At 33.0% G+C, this 16,127-nt stretch overlaps 1 protein-coding gene across 9 annotated transcripts in view; it reads right to left on the reverse strand.

The window, feature by feature from the left end:
- tns1b (tensin 1b) overlaps positions 1–16,127 on the reverse strand; it is a 262,650-nt gene that overhangs the window by 119,185 nt on the left and 127,338 nt on the right. For 4 of the 9 annotated variants that reach the window (XM_088931358.1, XM_088931357.1, XM_088931356.1 and 1 more), the window contains exon 1: positions 9,708–10,188. The exons of the other annotated variants lie outside the window; for them this stretch is intronic. In XM_088931358.1, coding sequence (XP_088787484.1) covers positions 9,708–9,770 — 63 coding nt within the window. In that variant the 5' untranslated portion in view covers positions 9,771–10,188. Of the gene's footprint in view, positions 1–9,707; positions 10,189–16,127 lie in introns of those variants that run through there. 9 annotated transcript variants of the gene reach the window in all.

Genomic DNA, 16,127 nt, shown 5'->3' on the forward strand with positions numbered 1-16,127 from the left:
GTTGATTTTGGTGCATTCTTTTTTTCATGTACTATACTGTATAGTGAATAAAATATTACTGAAGAATACGTAATGGGTCACAAACATTCATCCTTTACTGATGTTTTCCTAAATCCTGATGTAATTGCAATGAAGAATTTAGAACTAAAGTTACTGCACTTACTGTAAATAGGTAGTTTCACTAATATAGTTTGCATTTAACTTCTGTTGACTTCGGCCCCAGCTCTTCTTTAAGCAAAATAACATTGTTGTAATTGTTCATTTTGCATGTCACAATTAACCTTAATATAATTTAAGAGCCTCTAATGATGCAGTCTAACATTCACAGCAGTTCTTCATTGTGCACTTATATATAATGTTATTTAAATTTTAATGATTATGCATACATTGTAGGTTAGTTGGTTGTTTGAGTAGTATTATATACTGAAATCATGTGTTTTCCCCAAAAACATAGAATCTCAGTGTAAAATGACTTGATTAGGAAAACGTATAAGACTATGATTTATGTAGATGTACAGTACAAGATTATTAACCTAAGAACAGTAAAAGATACAAGCATGCCCCACTTCATTTCTGAAAATCAACAAAGACTGATTGCATTTGACATAACTGAGGTGGTCTGTCTGTGACAGAAGATGCCTGAACAATAAGATGTTCTGCTTCCCCAACTTGTACTCCAGAGAATCCAGGAAACTGTGAGGCCACTTCTGGGAAGGTAGAGTGTCATCAACTTGGCATAGGACAGTACATCCTGACTGAAAATACTTCTATGTCAGCCAAATAACTACATCAAAAATGATCTGCATGCTTGGAGTCTGTTCAGGGGTAACACATTCACAACTGTGAGATAAAATAGTCACCTTCAGTGGGCAGGAAAACACTTGAGTTATTGGCAGAAAGAGTGCTGGAGTGTTTTATTTACTAATGATTGTCATTTTGCCCTTGACAAAACTAATGGATGACATACAAGTATATGGAGGTGTCATGGTGAGGTTCTGACTGTTGCATTGTTCAATTTAACCATTCAGACAAGGGCAGTTTGGGGAGGAAGGTCCTTTAACACACAATACCTTTGGTGCAGATCAAGGGCAATCAACAAAGTTCTTTAACTACTACATTGTCAAAGGTCTTATGCAAAGTTTTTCCTTTTTTACAAGTCATTCTGGGACTGTTATTCTTCCTCTAGGGCAATTCATGACCACATATTACTTGAATTACAATGGCATATCTTTAACAAAATTATGTCAAGGTTGTCAACTGGCCATCGTTTTCTCCTAGTGTCTCATCACTAGGAGACAACTACAACTGCTGGCTGCAGCTGTGAAGGAAGAGGGGAGAAATATTCCACATCAGTCTTTCTACCATAACTATGTTAATCCTTTAGAAGGTTGTACCAGTTTTATAATGTTTTAATTTTGGCAGTGTGCCATATCTTAAACTGAAATTTATGTTTCTTTGATCTGTGATTTGGTTAGATATCTTGGATTAAATATTTGATTAATACAATATATTGAAAAAACTTCACTAAATCCATTTGTTTTCTTTTGTGCATTGTACATGTTGGTATATGCTAATTGTCCATTTTGTTGTATTGAATACACAGATGTCATTTTGGACTCATTTCTCACTGTGCCAGGTTAGATGATAAATATGCAAAATACGCAACACAGCAGAGGCAAAAAATACATAATCCTAATGCTTTGAAGCAGTCCTATTGGATGTACAACCCCATTACCAAGGGTGCTTCCCCTGTCAGGCTTAGCTAAACCCAGTGTAGCACTGTTGTTTTTACTTTAATAAGACAAAAGTCTTATTAAAGACTTGACTCTTTCTGTATTCTCTAAGAGGAAGGCTTTGGAACAAATTGCTGGAGTACCATACAACCAGAACACTGCAGTAGACACTCAGGCTGTAGAGATTACAATAGGCATCTGGCTAAATTTACAGACTAGAGATCAAATGTATAGTGTTGATCCTATCTAAAGCACATACCTTTTCACTTTTAAGTTCTCAGAATACCTGAGACAAAAAACAACAAAAAACGGCACATACTGTAATACAGGGATTTTGAACACATTTTGAAAAATTGTATGACTCTAAAAATGTATACACAGATGAGTTTAGACTTCCCCTATTACCATTGTGCGAGTGCAAAGGATTTGCAAAAAAGGCAAAACTTTCATTTTCAGATTGGGAGTACTTCTAGAGTAATTATTGAAATACTGATATAAAATTTAAACCCTCATTCTGTTTAAACACAGTAGTAATGCGCTTGTGTTTAATTGTCCTGTTAAATCATTCTAAAGGCTCTTACCCATTTTTATATGTGACTGTTTCACACTTTTTATTACTGGTGTCTGAACTACTTTTGAACTGAGTGGGTATAGAAACTGTACATTATACAGTAGATGTGATGCAATTAAAATCACTTTATAAAATGATATCATCAGATCTCAGAAGCCAAGTAAGGCTGGGCCTGGTACAGTAAGAATGGGGTGGGAAAAAATCAGGTAATTGTTAGTAATGTTGTAATATTGTAATGATTGTAGTTATTGGCAGCAACTGGTCCACTCTTTCTTCTAGACCGGATTTTTCAAAACAATGCCCACTATGGTGAAAGAGACACTGTGTTGTAGGAAACGTCATACTTTGAATGAGACATTAAAACAGAGTCCTGACTACCACAATCTATCAGAGACCCACTGGCACTGCTCATAAGAATAGGGAAGTCATGCCTAAATCCACTTTGGGCTTGCATAATCTAGGCTTTCTAAATTTGCCTCTTAATTCTACTGTTGGATCAATTTTTCACCTCTCTACTCAATGTGCTGCTAACAGTGGAGCTCCTTACTTATAGTAGAATGCAGCTACTGTAGGAATGGCTGTAGCATGTTGCCTTGCCAAGATTTGTACTTCAGTGGCAAATGAAGTGAGTTCCCAATTATGCAGTATGTAAAGTACTTTGGGATCCATTGGGATGAAAAGCACTATACAAATGTAAGCAGTTATAGTATTAACTACAAATATGTTCCATCTAGCAAAGCAAAAACCATGTCCATTCTAAAAGATGGATATTATTGTTAGTGAATATTTAAGTAGTAACTCCTTTATAATAATAAGTCAGATATGTGCAAGACTGTTTTATGAATTACATATGTGACTACTTGAATGAAAATTAATGTTCAACATTCAAAGCTTTATTTCTTTAATATATACAGTATCTGCAAATCATTAGCCAAACCTAGACACATCAAACTTCAAACACATTTCTACAAAAGGGAGACTAAAGGAGTCATTTGGCCTGTGACAGAGTTATTGTTTCCATTTAAGCACGTATATATGTTATTGATGAAGTTCAAGTAGGTAGCTGTGTCAGCATGTGTAGGCGGCAAAGGAACAAGTAGAGCTTTATTCCATGCTGAAAAGAGAAGAAAAGAAGCACAACGTTTCTTACTGTTATTGATGTTTTGTGTTGTACAGTATTAGAAGAATATACATTTCTTATTGAAAACATCTTATGAACAAAGTGATTTAAAGATGTAATGGGAAATAATGACTATGCCCCTAAATAAATGAGATGCTGAATAAAGATATTTTAAAATCATTCTTGTGAAAACACTCTTAAAATCATTACATATCCAGGGATGTAAACTGGCATTGCTCTTTGACAGAGCACAAATCCCAGCTAAAGGCAGTAAAGATAGTCTTAAAATAAAATGGAAAACTATGTTTTCCTTTAATTCTAACTATAACTATCAGTCAATAAAGCCAATTATATAGAAAAACTAGACAGCTACAGTAGATTGTATAAAGCAATTGTATAAATCAAAGATCATTATAAAGGCACAAGCCAGTGTTCCCATTAAGGCACATTATGTTTCTGTATTGATTCAATGTGGTCGCTTGGCACCAGAGTTCTCAGTGTAAATTCACAGTAATAATCCCTGTCCTGCAAGTATATTTATCTCTTCATTAGCTCATATCACAATTATTAGCTCATATCACAACTATTATGCAACAAAGTGTGCTATTTTTTTTATTCAAAGTCTATAATTCAAAGCTCACTGGCACTGGTCGGTTAAATTTAATTTTGATCCAGAGTGAGAATGTAGACAATAAGATTTTTTATTTCTAAAACAAATTTTACATGTTCAGATCAAGAGGGATTTCATTAAAAACATCTATCTTAGCTTCTTCTTCACAACCTAGATAATATTAAGCTGATACCTGCCGTGCATTTACAGTAGGGTTAGTTTGGAATCCTAATTTTAAATCCTGATAAATCTGTTATTTATTTGGAATTTAAAAAAAACATGACCACAATACTGAAATCAATCAGGGCTTTCAGCTAAATGAAAATGAAATAAACACATTCTTTTATATCTGGGTTATATATTAGTCCAAATGGTGAATCTAAATAGCCTGTACCAAATTATTCTCAGGTACAGCCTGCATCCAAATGTTATAGTCAGTTGAAATTAAATGCAGGATGTTTTCACTAATTTTCCTCTAAATTACTTCCTCTGGGCCTTGTAGCAGTTAAGAAGAGAGCCAAATCTCTTTAGTGCTGTTTTGTGGGAGATATCTGATCCACTTCACCATATGTCTCCTCTTTCTGCCCAGTGCCATTCAATTTCCATAATTCTGAAGAAACGGAGAACAGGAAGTGTGGAGTAAAGCTTATGCATGTTCGTTTCAAGTGATAAATTAAAGACAATAACAATGGCGTTTCTCTAATATATTAATGTATTAAATATTCAATTTAATGGGAATCTCATTAGTTTGGTGTCCAAATGTGAAAATAAAATACTGTTTTAATTCGTCATCATCAGTACCTAATGTCAATTAAAAAAAAAAATAATTTACTGAATCATGAACCATTCTCTCTTTTGAAGGTTCTTCATTTTAACTTGAGAGAAACATTTTTTTTTCTACAGTCATGGGCTTTGTGGTTATATATTTTAAAGAGGACACAATACATTGAATACTCTGTGGATATTAATGTGTCATTTTACAGAGGAGATTTTGATTTTAAAAGTAATGTCCCAAATACACATACCGTATATTTTGTAGTGCATAGAAAAGGCAGCAAACAACTACAAAAATAGTTACAGTACTTAAAGTCAGTAGTATACATTTTATTTTATAAGAGTTATCTAAATATTGAGCAGAATTTGTATTTTCATTTTATCCTGACAAGACCAAAATATATTAAAAATATAAATATTTTATCTTTATTCTTTAACTATTACTGTACATAAAGTACAGTATGAATAATTCCATGATTTGTACATTTACAGTATACAGCTGCAGCTGCTCAATAAGCAGAAATGATCTTGCTCACGGTTTCACTCTTGAATGTTTTAGTCTCCTCATGCTTTAAATTCAACATTACACTCTAAAATATGTGCAGGCACTGCAACTGAAATTGCATGTCTACATTATTAAATGTTAATAGCCAGAATTGTGATGAATCATGTTTCTATTGTATCAAAAGCATGAACACACACAGTAGCCTATGGCAGACTGTGCAGCAGGTATCTAAAGGTCTACACAAAGGTTTAATGGTCTATGAGAAACATTATGAAGAATCTATCAAACACAAACATTAGCACTTGATGTTGAGAAATTAAGAGTTGTAAAAATGAAAGCAAACAAATGGTATCCTGCTTTTCAATAAATAGGTTTTGAGCTCACTAATGAAATGAGGGGGTCTCTTCTCTTCAATCTTATCTATTCTCAATTATTCACACTTCTGAGTGCCACTTCAGAAGTCATCTAATTAGTTTTTCTATTCAACTAAAAACAATTCAAAAAACATCCCTACGTGTAAATCTACTGTCTTCTGACTGGAAATCCAAAATGCTTTAAAATGACAGAAACCTTATCCCATCGTAAGGGTATATTCTGATTTAAATGCTATTAAGTTCTAAGCAATGAGTGCTCTGCTGTATTGTGATAGTGAAAATTAAGCAATGTGTTTCTCTTGATTTGGTTTTAAATTTAAAACAAATTTTAAATTATCAAAAACAATAAACTGTATAAACTGCTCTGCATACACAAGCTAGCAAAACCTAAACATATTTCAGACCTATAATATCTTCCTACAAGAACATAAAAACAATCTTGGGCATTTGATTTCATAGAAATAAGAATCACATGTAAACACGGTTTACTCAAGCTTGTACAGTAAATCTAGTCATTTTATACTGCATTGGAACTGTCATTTAAATATTTCCTACATTATTGGCATTAAACCAATAAAAAACCCACGTTTAATTTATCATCATGATATAATCAATGTCTTGATGAAAAAATATCTTAAACTTTATTGTTAGTTTTTATATCATTGCTAATCAAGTTGAAGTGTCAAACTGAATAAATTTAATATAATTCCTTTCCATAAAACGTTTTTCATGATAACTTAATATTGTTCACAGAAACCAGATCAAGGCATGAGCCAAGAGTTTGTAATGTATAGCAATATGATGAATCAGTGAATAATGCTGATTTATTTCTCCTCTTTCCTCTCCTGAAGTAGAAAATGAAACTTCCAACCACAACATCAAATGATCCATGAAGTTCCACAATAAATGTTTTTAAACATACATGAATCAAAAAAATCCAAGACCACAGTATTAACTATTGCAAGCTCAGCTTCTTTAATCAAACTGAAAAAAGTTATACTGTATAAAGAGAAAGAGGAAATGAACTCAGATCATTTTAAGACAGTTGTTCAGTCAGTTGAGTTTTGGAAAACTAACCAAAAATAAATTTTACTTCTTTTTTAATGTTATTGAACACGATCTAAAAAACAATTTGAAGTATGTAATTACTAATAGTATAAGTAATTAACACTATCCAGTTTTATCTTGTTTCTAAGAATTTCAAGTTGTGATCATTTCCCAGTTATTGTATGCAGGTTTTTCTCACGTTTTTCAGTTTATTCTCCGATATCAGCATCCTGTGTTCCAACTCAATATACTGTAAAATGAATTAGGAATTGTAAAATAAGTTTTGTACATTATACAACTTTCATCATATTCCAGCTTGAGTGATATCTCTGCAAGAAGATACTGTAAAGCTCATCTCAAGGTCTCTGACTTCAACCTTTTGGAAGTCTGTTTTACTTTCAAAATTAATACCTTTTAAAAACAAGAATTTACTAAATATGTTTTCTGATTTTCTAAAGAAAATAATGCAAACTAGAAGTAAAAGTTGCTAGTAAAATTGTAAAATTTAAGAGTCATGAATTCCTTACAGATAAAACAGATTCATATTAACATTAACTCACATCGTCAATCAATCTAAAATCAGATATTAAAAAGGATTGTTGATCTTTTATGGCTATATTGTGTCTACCATGGTTTGTTACTCATAAGCAGGAAAGATCAATTTGAATCAGAGTTTAAGAAAAATGACTAAAAATGTGTACATGCTATTCACAAACAGGAATAGCTCTTTGGCTTGTTGCCAGTAGATATTCTTCAACCATGTCAAAGAGTGCTAATGTTAATGTTAAAATAAACTTTATATACAAGATGAAGGTTTCTTTTATAAATTAAAATAAATCCAATAGTTATTTCTGTGCAGATAATGCAATATTTATACTTCAAACCTTCAAAGTACTGTAGAAATTTTTACATACTACATAATATTATGATATTTGTTTAAACTTCACAAAACATTTCTCTGCTCCTAGAGTTAAGAGAAAAAAAATGCTATGAGATTCTTAAAACCATAAAATAGTTATGTTTTTACTTAACTTTATAAGTTAGATCGAAAATGAACAGCTGATCATGGTAAGCATACTGTACCCTCATTAGTTATTAGACCTGTGCCTCAAGCATTCTTTATGAATTGATATTGGAATATCTATTGAATCTAATATTAATATTTCTTTTTCTTTGCTGAGATTTGCTCATACCAAACCTTGGTTTCTTAATTTGACAAAAAAAAAAGGTGTTGGCTCCAAAAACAAGCACTCATGGTATTGTACTGTAATCCTCTGGTTATAATTTGATGTATTGAACAATATATTTATAAAGTTCTGTTATTTATCCAGTTTCCTTTAATTTAACATGCATATAGTTATGTTTATGGTCCAAGAGTGATTATTTAGATTCCATGTATTCACAACACACACTACCAAATCCCCAAAGTAAAGAAAAAAAAACTTGCAAACTAAGAATATCAGCACTAGGAATTTTAACCTTTCACTTTTAGTCACCCCTTCAGTTTCCCCTCAGGTCATCATTGAGTGATGGGAAGCAATTTCCATGCAAACTACCAGAGAATGAAATTAATACACAACCACTCTACCCTGTCCTAGAGAAACATATCTGCTACTGTACCTAAACAGAGATGAATAGTAGCTTAAATCCCTTAAGGGAAGCGTATTGTTCATATTTAGTAAGAGAGCTGTCAGTATTATAAGTATGTAGAATCTTCGATTTTGAAATTCAAAGTAATTTTGTCTTTTTACTTGAACTTACTAATAATGGTATTCTACTCATTTTAGATCAAGTGGTATAGACATATGACTGAAGTACCATATACTGTATGCCACATGTAGAAAGACTCCCTTTGGTATAAATGGCACTGATAATGACAGAAACTAGGACTAGGAAATTATATTAAAATTTTAGAACTGAGAATGTATGGGATACACTACCTAATCTTACAAGAACAGTTTCTATATCAACATTCCAGGAGCAATCTGAGGAGTTTCTTGGATCAGTAGGCTTGTTTCATAAAAATTCTCTGAACATTCTGCTTCACCACCGGTTTATGGGAAATTATTTCACATTTTGATACCATGATATTTAAAATACTGACACTTGAAAAAGACAATGTGTTTAATCAAAGATTGGGTTATTTATAAGATAGACGTATCAAATCAAAGTTCAATGCCTGGAACATTCAAAGCATGTATTATAACTGTTTTGTGCTATATTATTGCCTGTGTAGCATGTTCTTAAATAACATGGTCATTGTTAATTAAACTAATTCATGTAGATTAAATAAGAAAGAAGATCAATTTAATATTTTAACTGGTTAAAGCACTAAGAGGAAAGGAAAAATAAAGGAAGAGTGAGCTTATTGTACATTTGTGAATAATCGCTTGAAAAACTATGGCAGTGCAATAAAGTGAAAATTGCATATATTTATTTATGTAATTAGCTTGTATGGCATGCAATAATTAGCAATACTTTAATCCAATGTAATGTTTGTCATACAACACTACATTTTTCTTTTTCTCAAGGTCACACAAAAAACTGTTAATGTTTCACAACTAGAAAAAGACCATGCTAATCAACAATACTAACTGTAGGAAGCAGGTAACTATTCTCTTATTATATGTTTTCTTTCTTGTATAGGACAACTATACTAACTACCTAACTATTCTTCATTAGTTTTTGATTCATAAAAATCCACTCCTTTTATCCTGATCTACAGTATACAGTACATTTCAGTTGTGTTTTAGACTCTGCCATTCCTATCCATAAGAACCGAACTGCTAATTTCTTTTTTTTTTCCCAAAGAACAAGAAAACAATCTGCATTAGCCATGACTAGACATGTTAGTGTTTGTCAGTTGAGTAGCTGGTCAATGACACAAAAAAAAATTCCTAGCATACCTTTCACTGCAGTGCTCAGCGCAACATAAAGGAGTAGTATAAGCCCACTCAGACTATGCACTCTTACCTGATATACCACTGTTGCCATCATCTCTTTGTCAGGAATATCATTGCATTCTTCTCTCTGCATGCACCTTTGTGCTTACAAATCACTTCTGGAGCAAGAAGAAAAACAACTTGAAAAACGTCTCACACTTCTTTAAAAAATAATCCACAAGTTCTGAAACAGCCCTCTGTCGAAGTTGGCAGAGGTATCTGCGTGTGTGCCTCTGACTTCACTAACTGCAGTCAAATACTACTGGCTCCTTTTTCCTCTCTCAAGCCTGTTGAAAAAAGAAATACTATATATGGCCAAATGCAGACAGGAAGCCACTTTTAATCACAGAACCTAAAACTTAAGAAGCGCACAATGTGAAAAGCTGGGAAGTCTGGCTGCCCTTCTAGCCCCCACCCCCCCACCCCCCCTCATTCACTCTTTTTCTACCGCAAAACAAACCCGGCACTTTCTGTCTCTGTGTATGCATGTGTGTGCTAAACTTCAGCTGCCAAGAGTATGTAAAGCCAAAATTCAGAAAGTACAGGGGCTGGACTTGAGTCTGACAGACGAGATGCCCCCCCTTCTTGTTGTTATCAAGTTCTCAGTTTACAGGTTAAACATGAGTTGACAAGCTCAAAGCTAGCCTGAGCTTAAGCACACTGACCCTCCTCCAAAACAGCCATCTTTTGTGCTGGCTCTTCCACAGTTACTTTTAATAAAACTAAATAGGCTTCTTTGTTTTGCTACAAATCCAAAAGTAATGATCAGTGTTGTAATTACTACTTTTATTAAGTTTTGCTTGCTTACACGTTATGTATTTAAGATGTATTATCATTATAGTACACAGTAGCTACAGTATATGGTATTAAAATTCTGCCACAATCTGAGACCTTATTCACCCATTTAAAATATTGAAAGCATGTAGGTATTCTTGACTAGTCAACCAATTAATACAATTAAATACCAATTTATAACATTGAACAATAATGCAATGTCTATTTGTTACATACTGTATGAAGGGAGATCATTTACACATGATTTATGATGCACTTTTTTGAAGATCTTAACTTTTTTGAGTTAACTTGATTAATATCTATTTTTGGTTGCAATTTTTTTTTTTGGTTGGTTTTGCATTTTAGCTGGCTGTCAAAAATAAAAATATATAAAAAAATTAAAAAATAAAATTAAAGAACCCCAAATGTCTACAATACCCACAAAGCAGTCTACAAATATGAACAGGATAAGAAATGTTTTTGTTAAATCTCAAGCCAATCAATTAAAAAATAGCAATATCAGTTTGGGTAGAAACATGCAAACAAGATTTTGCTTTGCTATTAGTGTTATATAATTACAAAAAAAACTTTAATTTAATCCCACCATTTTCTTCATTGAAGACTTAGGCTTTCTAGCTGTTTTATGAGTGGCTGACTGAATGCAATTTTAAACAAGAATGGTAAGTCCACATCAACATACTGTATAAAGGTATTACATTCAAATTTTTAACTGAAGTTCTAATCTAAATTGTAATCATTCTCCACATCATTTTTCAAAGCTACAGTATATGTATCAAACACCTTTTGTCATCCCTAATCCATCCCATCCCATCTTTGCAGCTTGAAGCTCCACCCTTGGGTTAACTCCTCACTCTGTACAGGGGCCCCAGCCTCCTCATCCTATGGCCGGGGGCTGACCCTCAGTAAACGGGTTAAATCTCACCATTCCTGAATACTCAATAAACATCCTCAAATGCATCTAATTATTGAGTGTCGTTACTCCTCATGGAATGATACTGCTTACAAATTAATAGAACAAATACTAATAGTAGAAAATAATGACTTTATTATACTGTATTATTCCTAAAGCACTTGTGACAAACCTGGTGAAATCTCTTTATTGCTGGATAATCCCATATCTCACAACTGATAATAGTGAAGTGTTTTCCAGTAACACCTCATATGTAGACGACCTCTCCACTCTTACCATTCGAAAGGAAAACACTATGTTAAGAGAGGCTGAAAAGATAACTCTCTTCTCCTTTGCTGTATGTATGCTACATGGTTTGTTAAGTACTCTTAGTGTCATGGTAGCATAGTTTGTCTTGTTTTACTTGGAAAACCTTACAAATGGGATTGGTGTTGATAGACAAATCACCCTAGGCACTTGAGTATTAAATGTATTGATTTCTATGAACACAGAATTGTTCTTCTTATAATCATTTTGAAAGGCTTTGTAAAGCTGTCTTCACTGTTATGTCTGGATCACAAGTATTTTTTTACCACCGAACAGCTAAATGTCTCCTCTTTATAAGTATATTCCATGTATTTACAGTATGTAGAAGTTGCCTAATAATGATGATGGTGGCTGAATTTGTCTTTCATTGTAACCAGGCAGTGGTGCAAGTTAGAAGGTGCACAGAAAGGTGAGAATTGGATCAAGTAATTACAGTATAGGCTTATAATGTACTGTACATATAACTTCTACTACAATTAAGGTTATAGAAAAATTATGAGAACAAAATCAGAGGATAAAGTATGTAGAAATGATATCCTTGGAAATAGTAAACATGGATTTACTGTAGAAGGTAACCAAATTGGCTAACAAAACAGAAAACAGAGAGTACAGATAACAGCTGAATGCTGAACTTGGGGTGATATAATAAGTGCAGTACCTCAAAGCTCTGTACTTAGTTCAGTCAGGAGTCATCCTCCTATTCTATATCAGAAATCTAAAAGATCTAGTTTGCATTACAGTTATAGAAACTAATCAACACATTTGCAGATGATGCCAAAACAGGAAGATTAGTAAACACTGCAGAAGCGTCAAATGAAATTGAGAAAGATTTAGACAAAAACACCAGGCAGATGATAATGTTAAATGTTGACAAGTACAGGTTTTGCATGCAGGTAGAAAAAATAAGCTACAGGTATAAATACATAACTGGAAACACTAAGCTAGAAGACACTACCTATGAAACAGATAATGATACCTATGAAACAGATATTGGTGCTGATAATGTTAGCAAGTAATAAAAAAAGCAAACAGAATGTTATGATATATTGCTGAAAGTGTAGAATTTAATCAAGATTTGTTATGTTAATATTGTATAATGCGCTAGTAAGAACCTTTCTTATTTTTCTGGGAATAGCGTGAACATTTTTGATCACAGTGTTATAGAAAAGATATTCTAGCTCTAGAATCAGTTCAAAGAAGAGCAACTAGTTATGTTTCAGGGCTTAAGGGAATGTCCAACACTAACAGGCTATAGAATCTGAACCTTTTTAGTCTTGAACACAGAAGACTAGAAGAGGATCTGATACAAGTATTCAAAATCCTTTAAGCCCTGAAAAAGTCATCTACATGGGCTTCTTCAGAATTTAGAGTGAAATACAAACCAGAGGATGCAAGTGAAAACTATTTAGAGGTGGATTTAAAAAACAGGAATAGGAGAAATGTCTTTACCCAATGTGTTGCGGGAGTGTGGAAGCTACCCAGCCATGCCGTTAAATCTGGTAACCTAGCTTCTTTCAAGAAACAGCTGGATAAATAACGTACTAACTACCAAATGGGCTAGAAGGGCTGAATGGTCTTCTCTTATGTGTAACTGTTCTTATGTTCTTACATTCTTACCGTATGTGCTGGCCTGAAAATCATATTAGGGTATGATCTGGCCTGCTGCTTCAATTCAAGAAAAGAATGCATGACAACTCTACAATATATGAAGAGATAATAACATATCTGAAAACAATAAATATAAACATTTTGCCATTTGATTTTAGTTTTTTTGTTTTTGTTGACTTCAACATGTCATTATAAGAATACAGTTTGAAAAAGTATGCATTTAAATTGAGGGTAAATAATAACTACTCGTTTGTTCTTTTTATTTTGCACATAAACAGGTGTTCGTTTAGAACATGACTGATATTAAATACAAGTTAAGAGAGACCAGGTGTGGCATGAGTGGAGGTATGACTTATTCATGAATAATATGGAAAGTGAAGGAAAAAATGTGCTCACATTAATTTTCTTGTACGATACCATTTTCTTGTTCTGTTCAAAAAACAAATGCCTCTTCTAGAAATAAACAAAGTCAACATAAACAGTCTAGTACATGTTATTCCAAGAACTCAGGTTCCCTTAAGACAGTTTAAAAAAAGAAATGATGATGAACCTTTTACCCCTTGTTGCTCTATCCGTGATCAGAAGTTGGTTTGTTAACTTTTGTAAACATTCCACAGCATTCCACAGCCACTGGAACATTAGATTAGATGTACAGTATGTTTGCATTCAGGGAATGTTATAATATATTTTGTTCAAACATTTTTTGCTATTTTTTGTTTCTTGTGACTTTTCATTTTTATTCTTTGTGAAAAGAACTGTCATGTCATATTTCTTACATGAAAAAAACAAAAATAACAGCAAATTTTCACAATAATTCTTGCACTTCATTCCATGAATTCTGCCTTGAAGCATTTATAAGAAGATCCACATGATACTTGGAATGTATACTATAAGTATCCTGTTGAAACATGCAGCACCTATCAAAAACCCAGAGGGACAGCACAAAGTGGGCTGTCAAGGTGCTGAGCAAAAGGTCTGTCATTGAAGCTTCTTTTTGTTAGATTATTGTGACATTTTCAATTAACTTACACTCTGCATGTTAATGTACTGTATGTAAATCAAGGCCTTTTAACATATGGCTAACGAAAGTCTTTTATTCTGCTTTCAATTGCTGGTTTTAAGAGTTTCATTATCTAATAGGTAGAATCATGTCAGTGATAAACACATTGTAAAATCACATTTCACCACTTGTGTCAGTATACCTGCACATTCAAAATTACATCTAAAACAGTATCTATGTAGGGCATTTAAGCAAAAGCAAATTTCATGTTCTCTGTAATACAGGAAAAATACCTGGTTACTCAAATACACAGTATTTAATTAACAAAAATTGCTTACGTTATTGAATAAGAAACAACGCAAATATCACACACTAGGAATACATAGTAACTATTGTAAGTTCCCATAAGAACTCTATAATATGTTAAGGAGCACCTGCTACTGATTTTTGTGAAATAGCAGTCTATGATATACAGTATAGACTTTTATCTCCTTTTATCTCTTTGTCCTCAGATAGCAGCTGATTTTGTTGGCAAGCTGTAAAAAAAAGCTGCACGTACTTCTTAGTCACCTTCCCTGAGCATTTTCAAATCAATACTCAAAACCTCCGCCTTTATTAGGGCTTTTATTTAACTGGGTCTGTGTCTCCCCCTTTGCTTTCCTACTGTATTCCCAACCCTTACTGTAATGTACTGTATGTTATTCTTCTGTCCCCTCTTGTGTACTTTCATTCCCACTGTAAAACACTTCGAGAAGCCACTTTTAAAGGTGCTATATAAAATGAAGTTTATTATAAATCATGTTTGCAATATGCTGTAACTGATAAAGTATAATGTTTTATTTACTACATGTTTTTTAAGAGAACTGCAAGTTGTCAGTTTGTCTGACATAAAGTGGATTTCCAGTATCCAGTTTTTTGTACAGCTACACTACATTCTCAATAAGAGAAGTAGTATCAATTGTGTATGTAAAGGATGGTCAAATGCAAAGTTAGTTCTAAAGTGAATATCAAAAACCAACACCTAACAAAATCAAAACCTTAATCCAACTGCCCAGTACTTTCATTGTAAACTCAGCAATTGATGCTTGCTTTTTACTTGTTAGGCCTATAGAAAACAGGAAATCTGTCAATACACAATGGGTTTGTAGTTTGCACCTAGCAGCTCAGATTATAATTTGGTCCATACGTCAGAAAGAGAGAAATGATTAAAAATAAACATTGTCCAAATTTACTGGTATCTTGTTTTTTTAGTAATAATAAATGCATGTTTTATCCAGGAATCACATTCATTCATGAAAGCCTTAGTAATATAATTAATATAATTAATAAAATATAAGCAATATAAAGGGTTGTCGCATAAGGTCCCATGGCTTTTTCTTGCTTTTTTCTGGTAACCACTTAGTTTAGGGGTGAAAATAACACTTTATTAATACACACCAGACATTACATTAAATAAAAACATTGTAACTGAAATTAGTTAGGAATTTAAGCCTTTAATCTAAAAATCTATGCAATCTTTAATCTAAAAAATCTTTTTATCCAAATACAGTAGCACATGAATGAAAAGTGTGACAGCATAGAAAAGTGGCAAAAAACAAGGTGTGTTAAGTTATAGTGAAGTATAATTTAATGGAACCCGAAACAGATAAGGAAGTAAACACAAACCAAAAATACCAAAGCCTCCAAAAACATGGTTAGTGCATAGAGCCGTATTGATTGATCACCTTTGACAAATGAAACACCACCACTCCCTTTAATACAAATTACTTCTATACTGGATCTGGGCACCTGAGGAGAGGTTTGTTTGCACTGCAGAAAAATTAAACAAAAAA

The sequence above is a fragment of the Atractosteus spatula genome, chromosome 13, assembly GCF_055471065.1.
Source record: "Atractosteus spatula isolate fAtrSpa1 chromosome 13, fAtrSpa1.hap1, whole genome shotgun sequence".
Lineage (NCBI taxonomy): Eukaryota > Metazoa > Chordata > Actinopteri > Semionotiformes > Lepisosteidae > Atractosteus > Atractosteus spatula.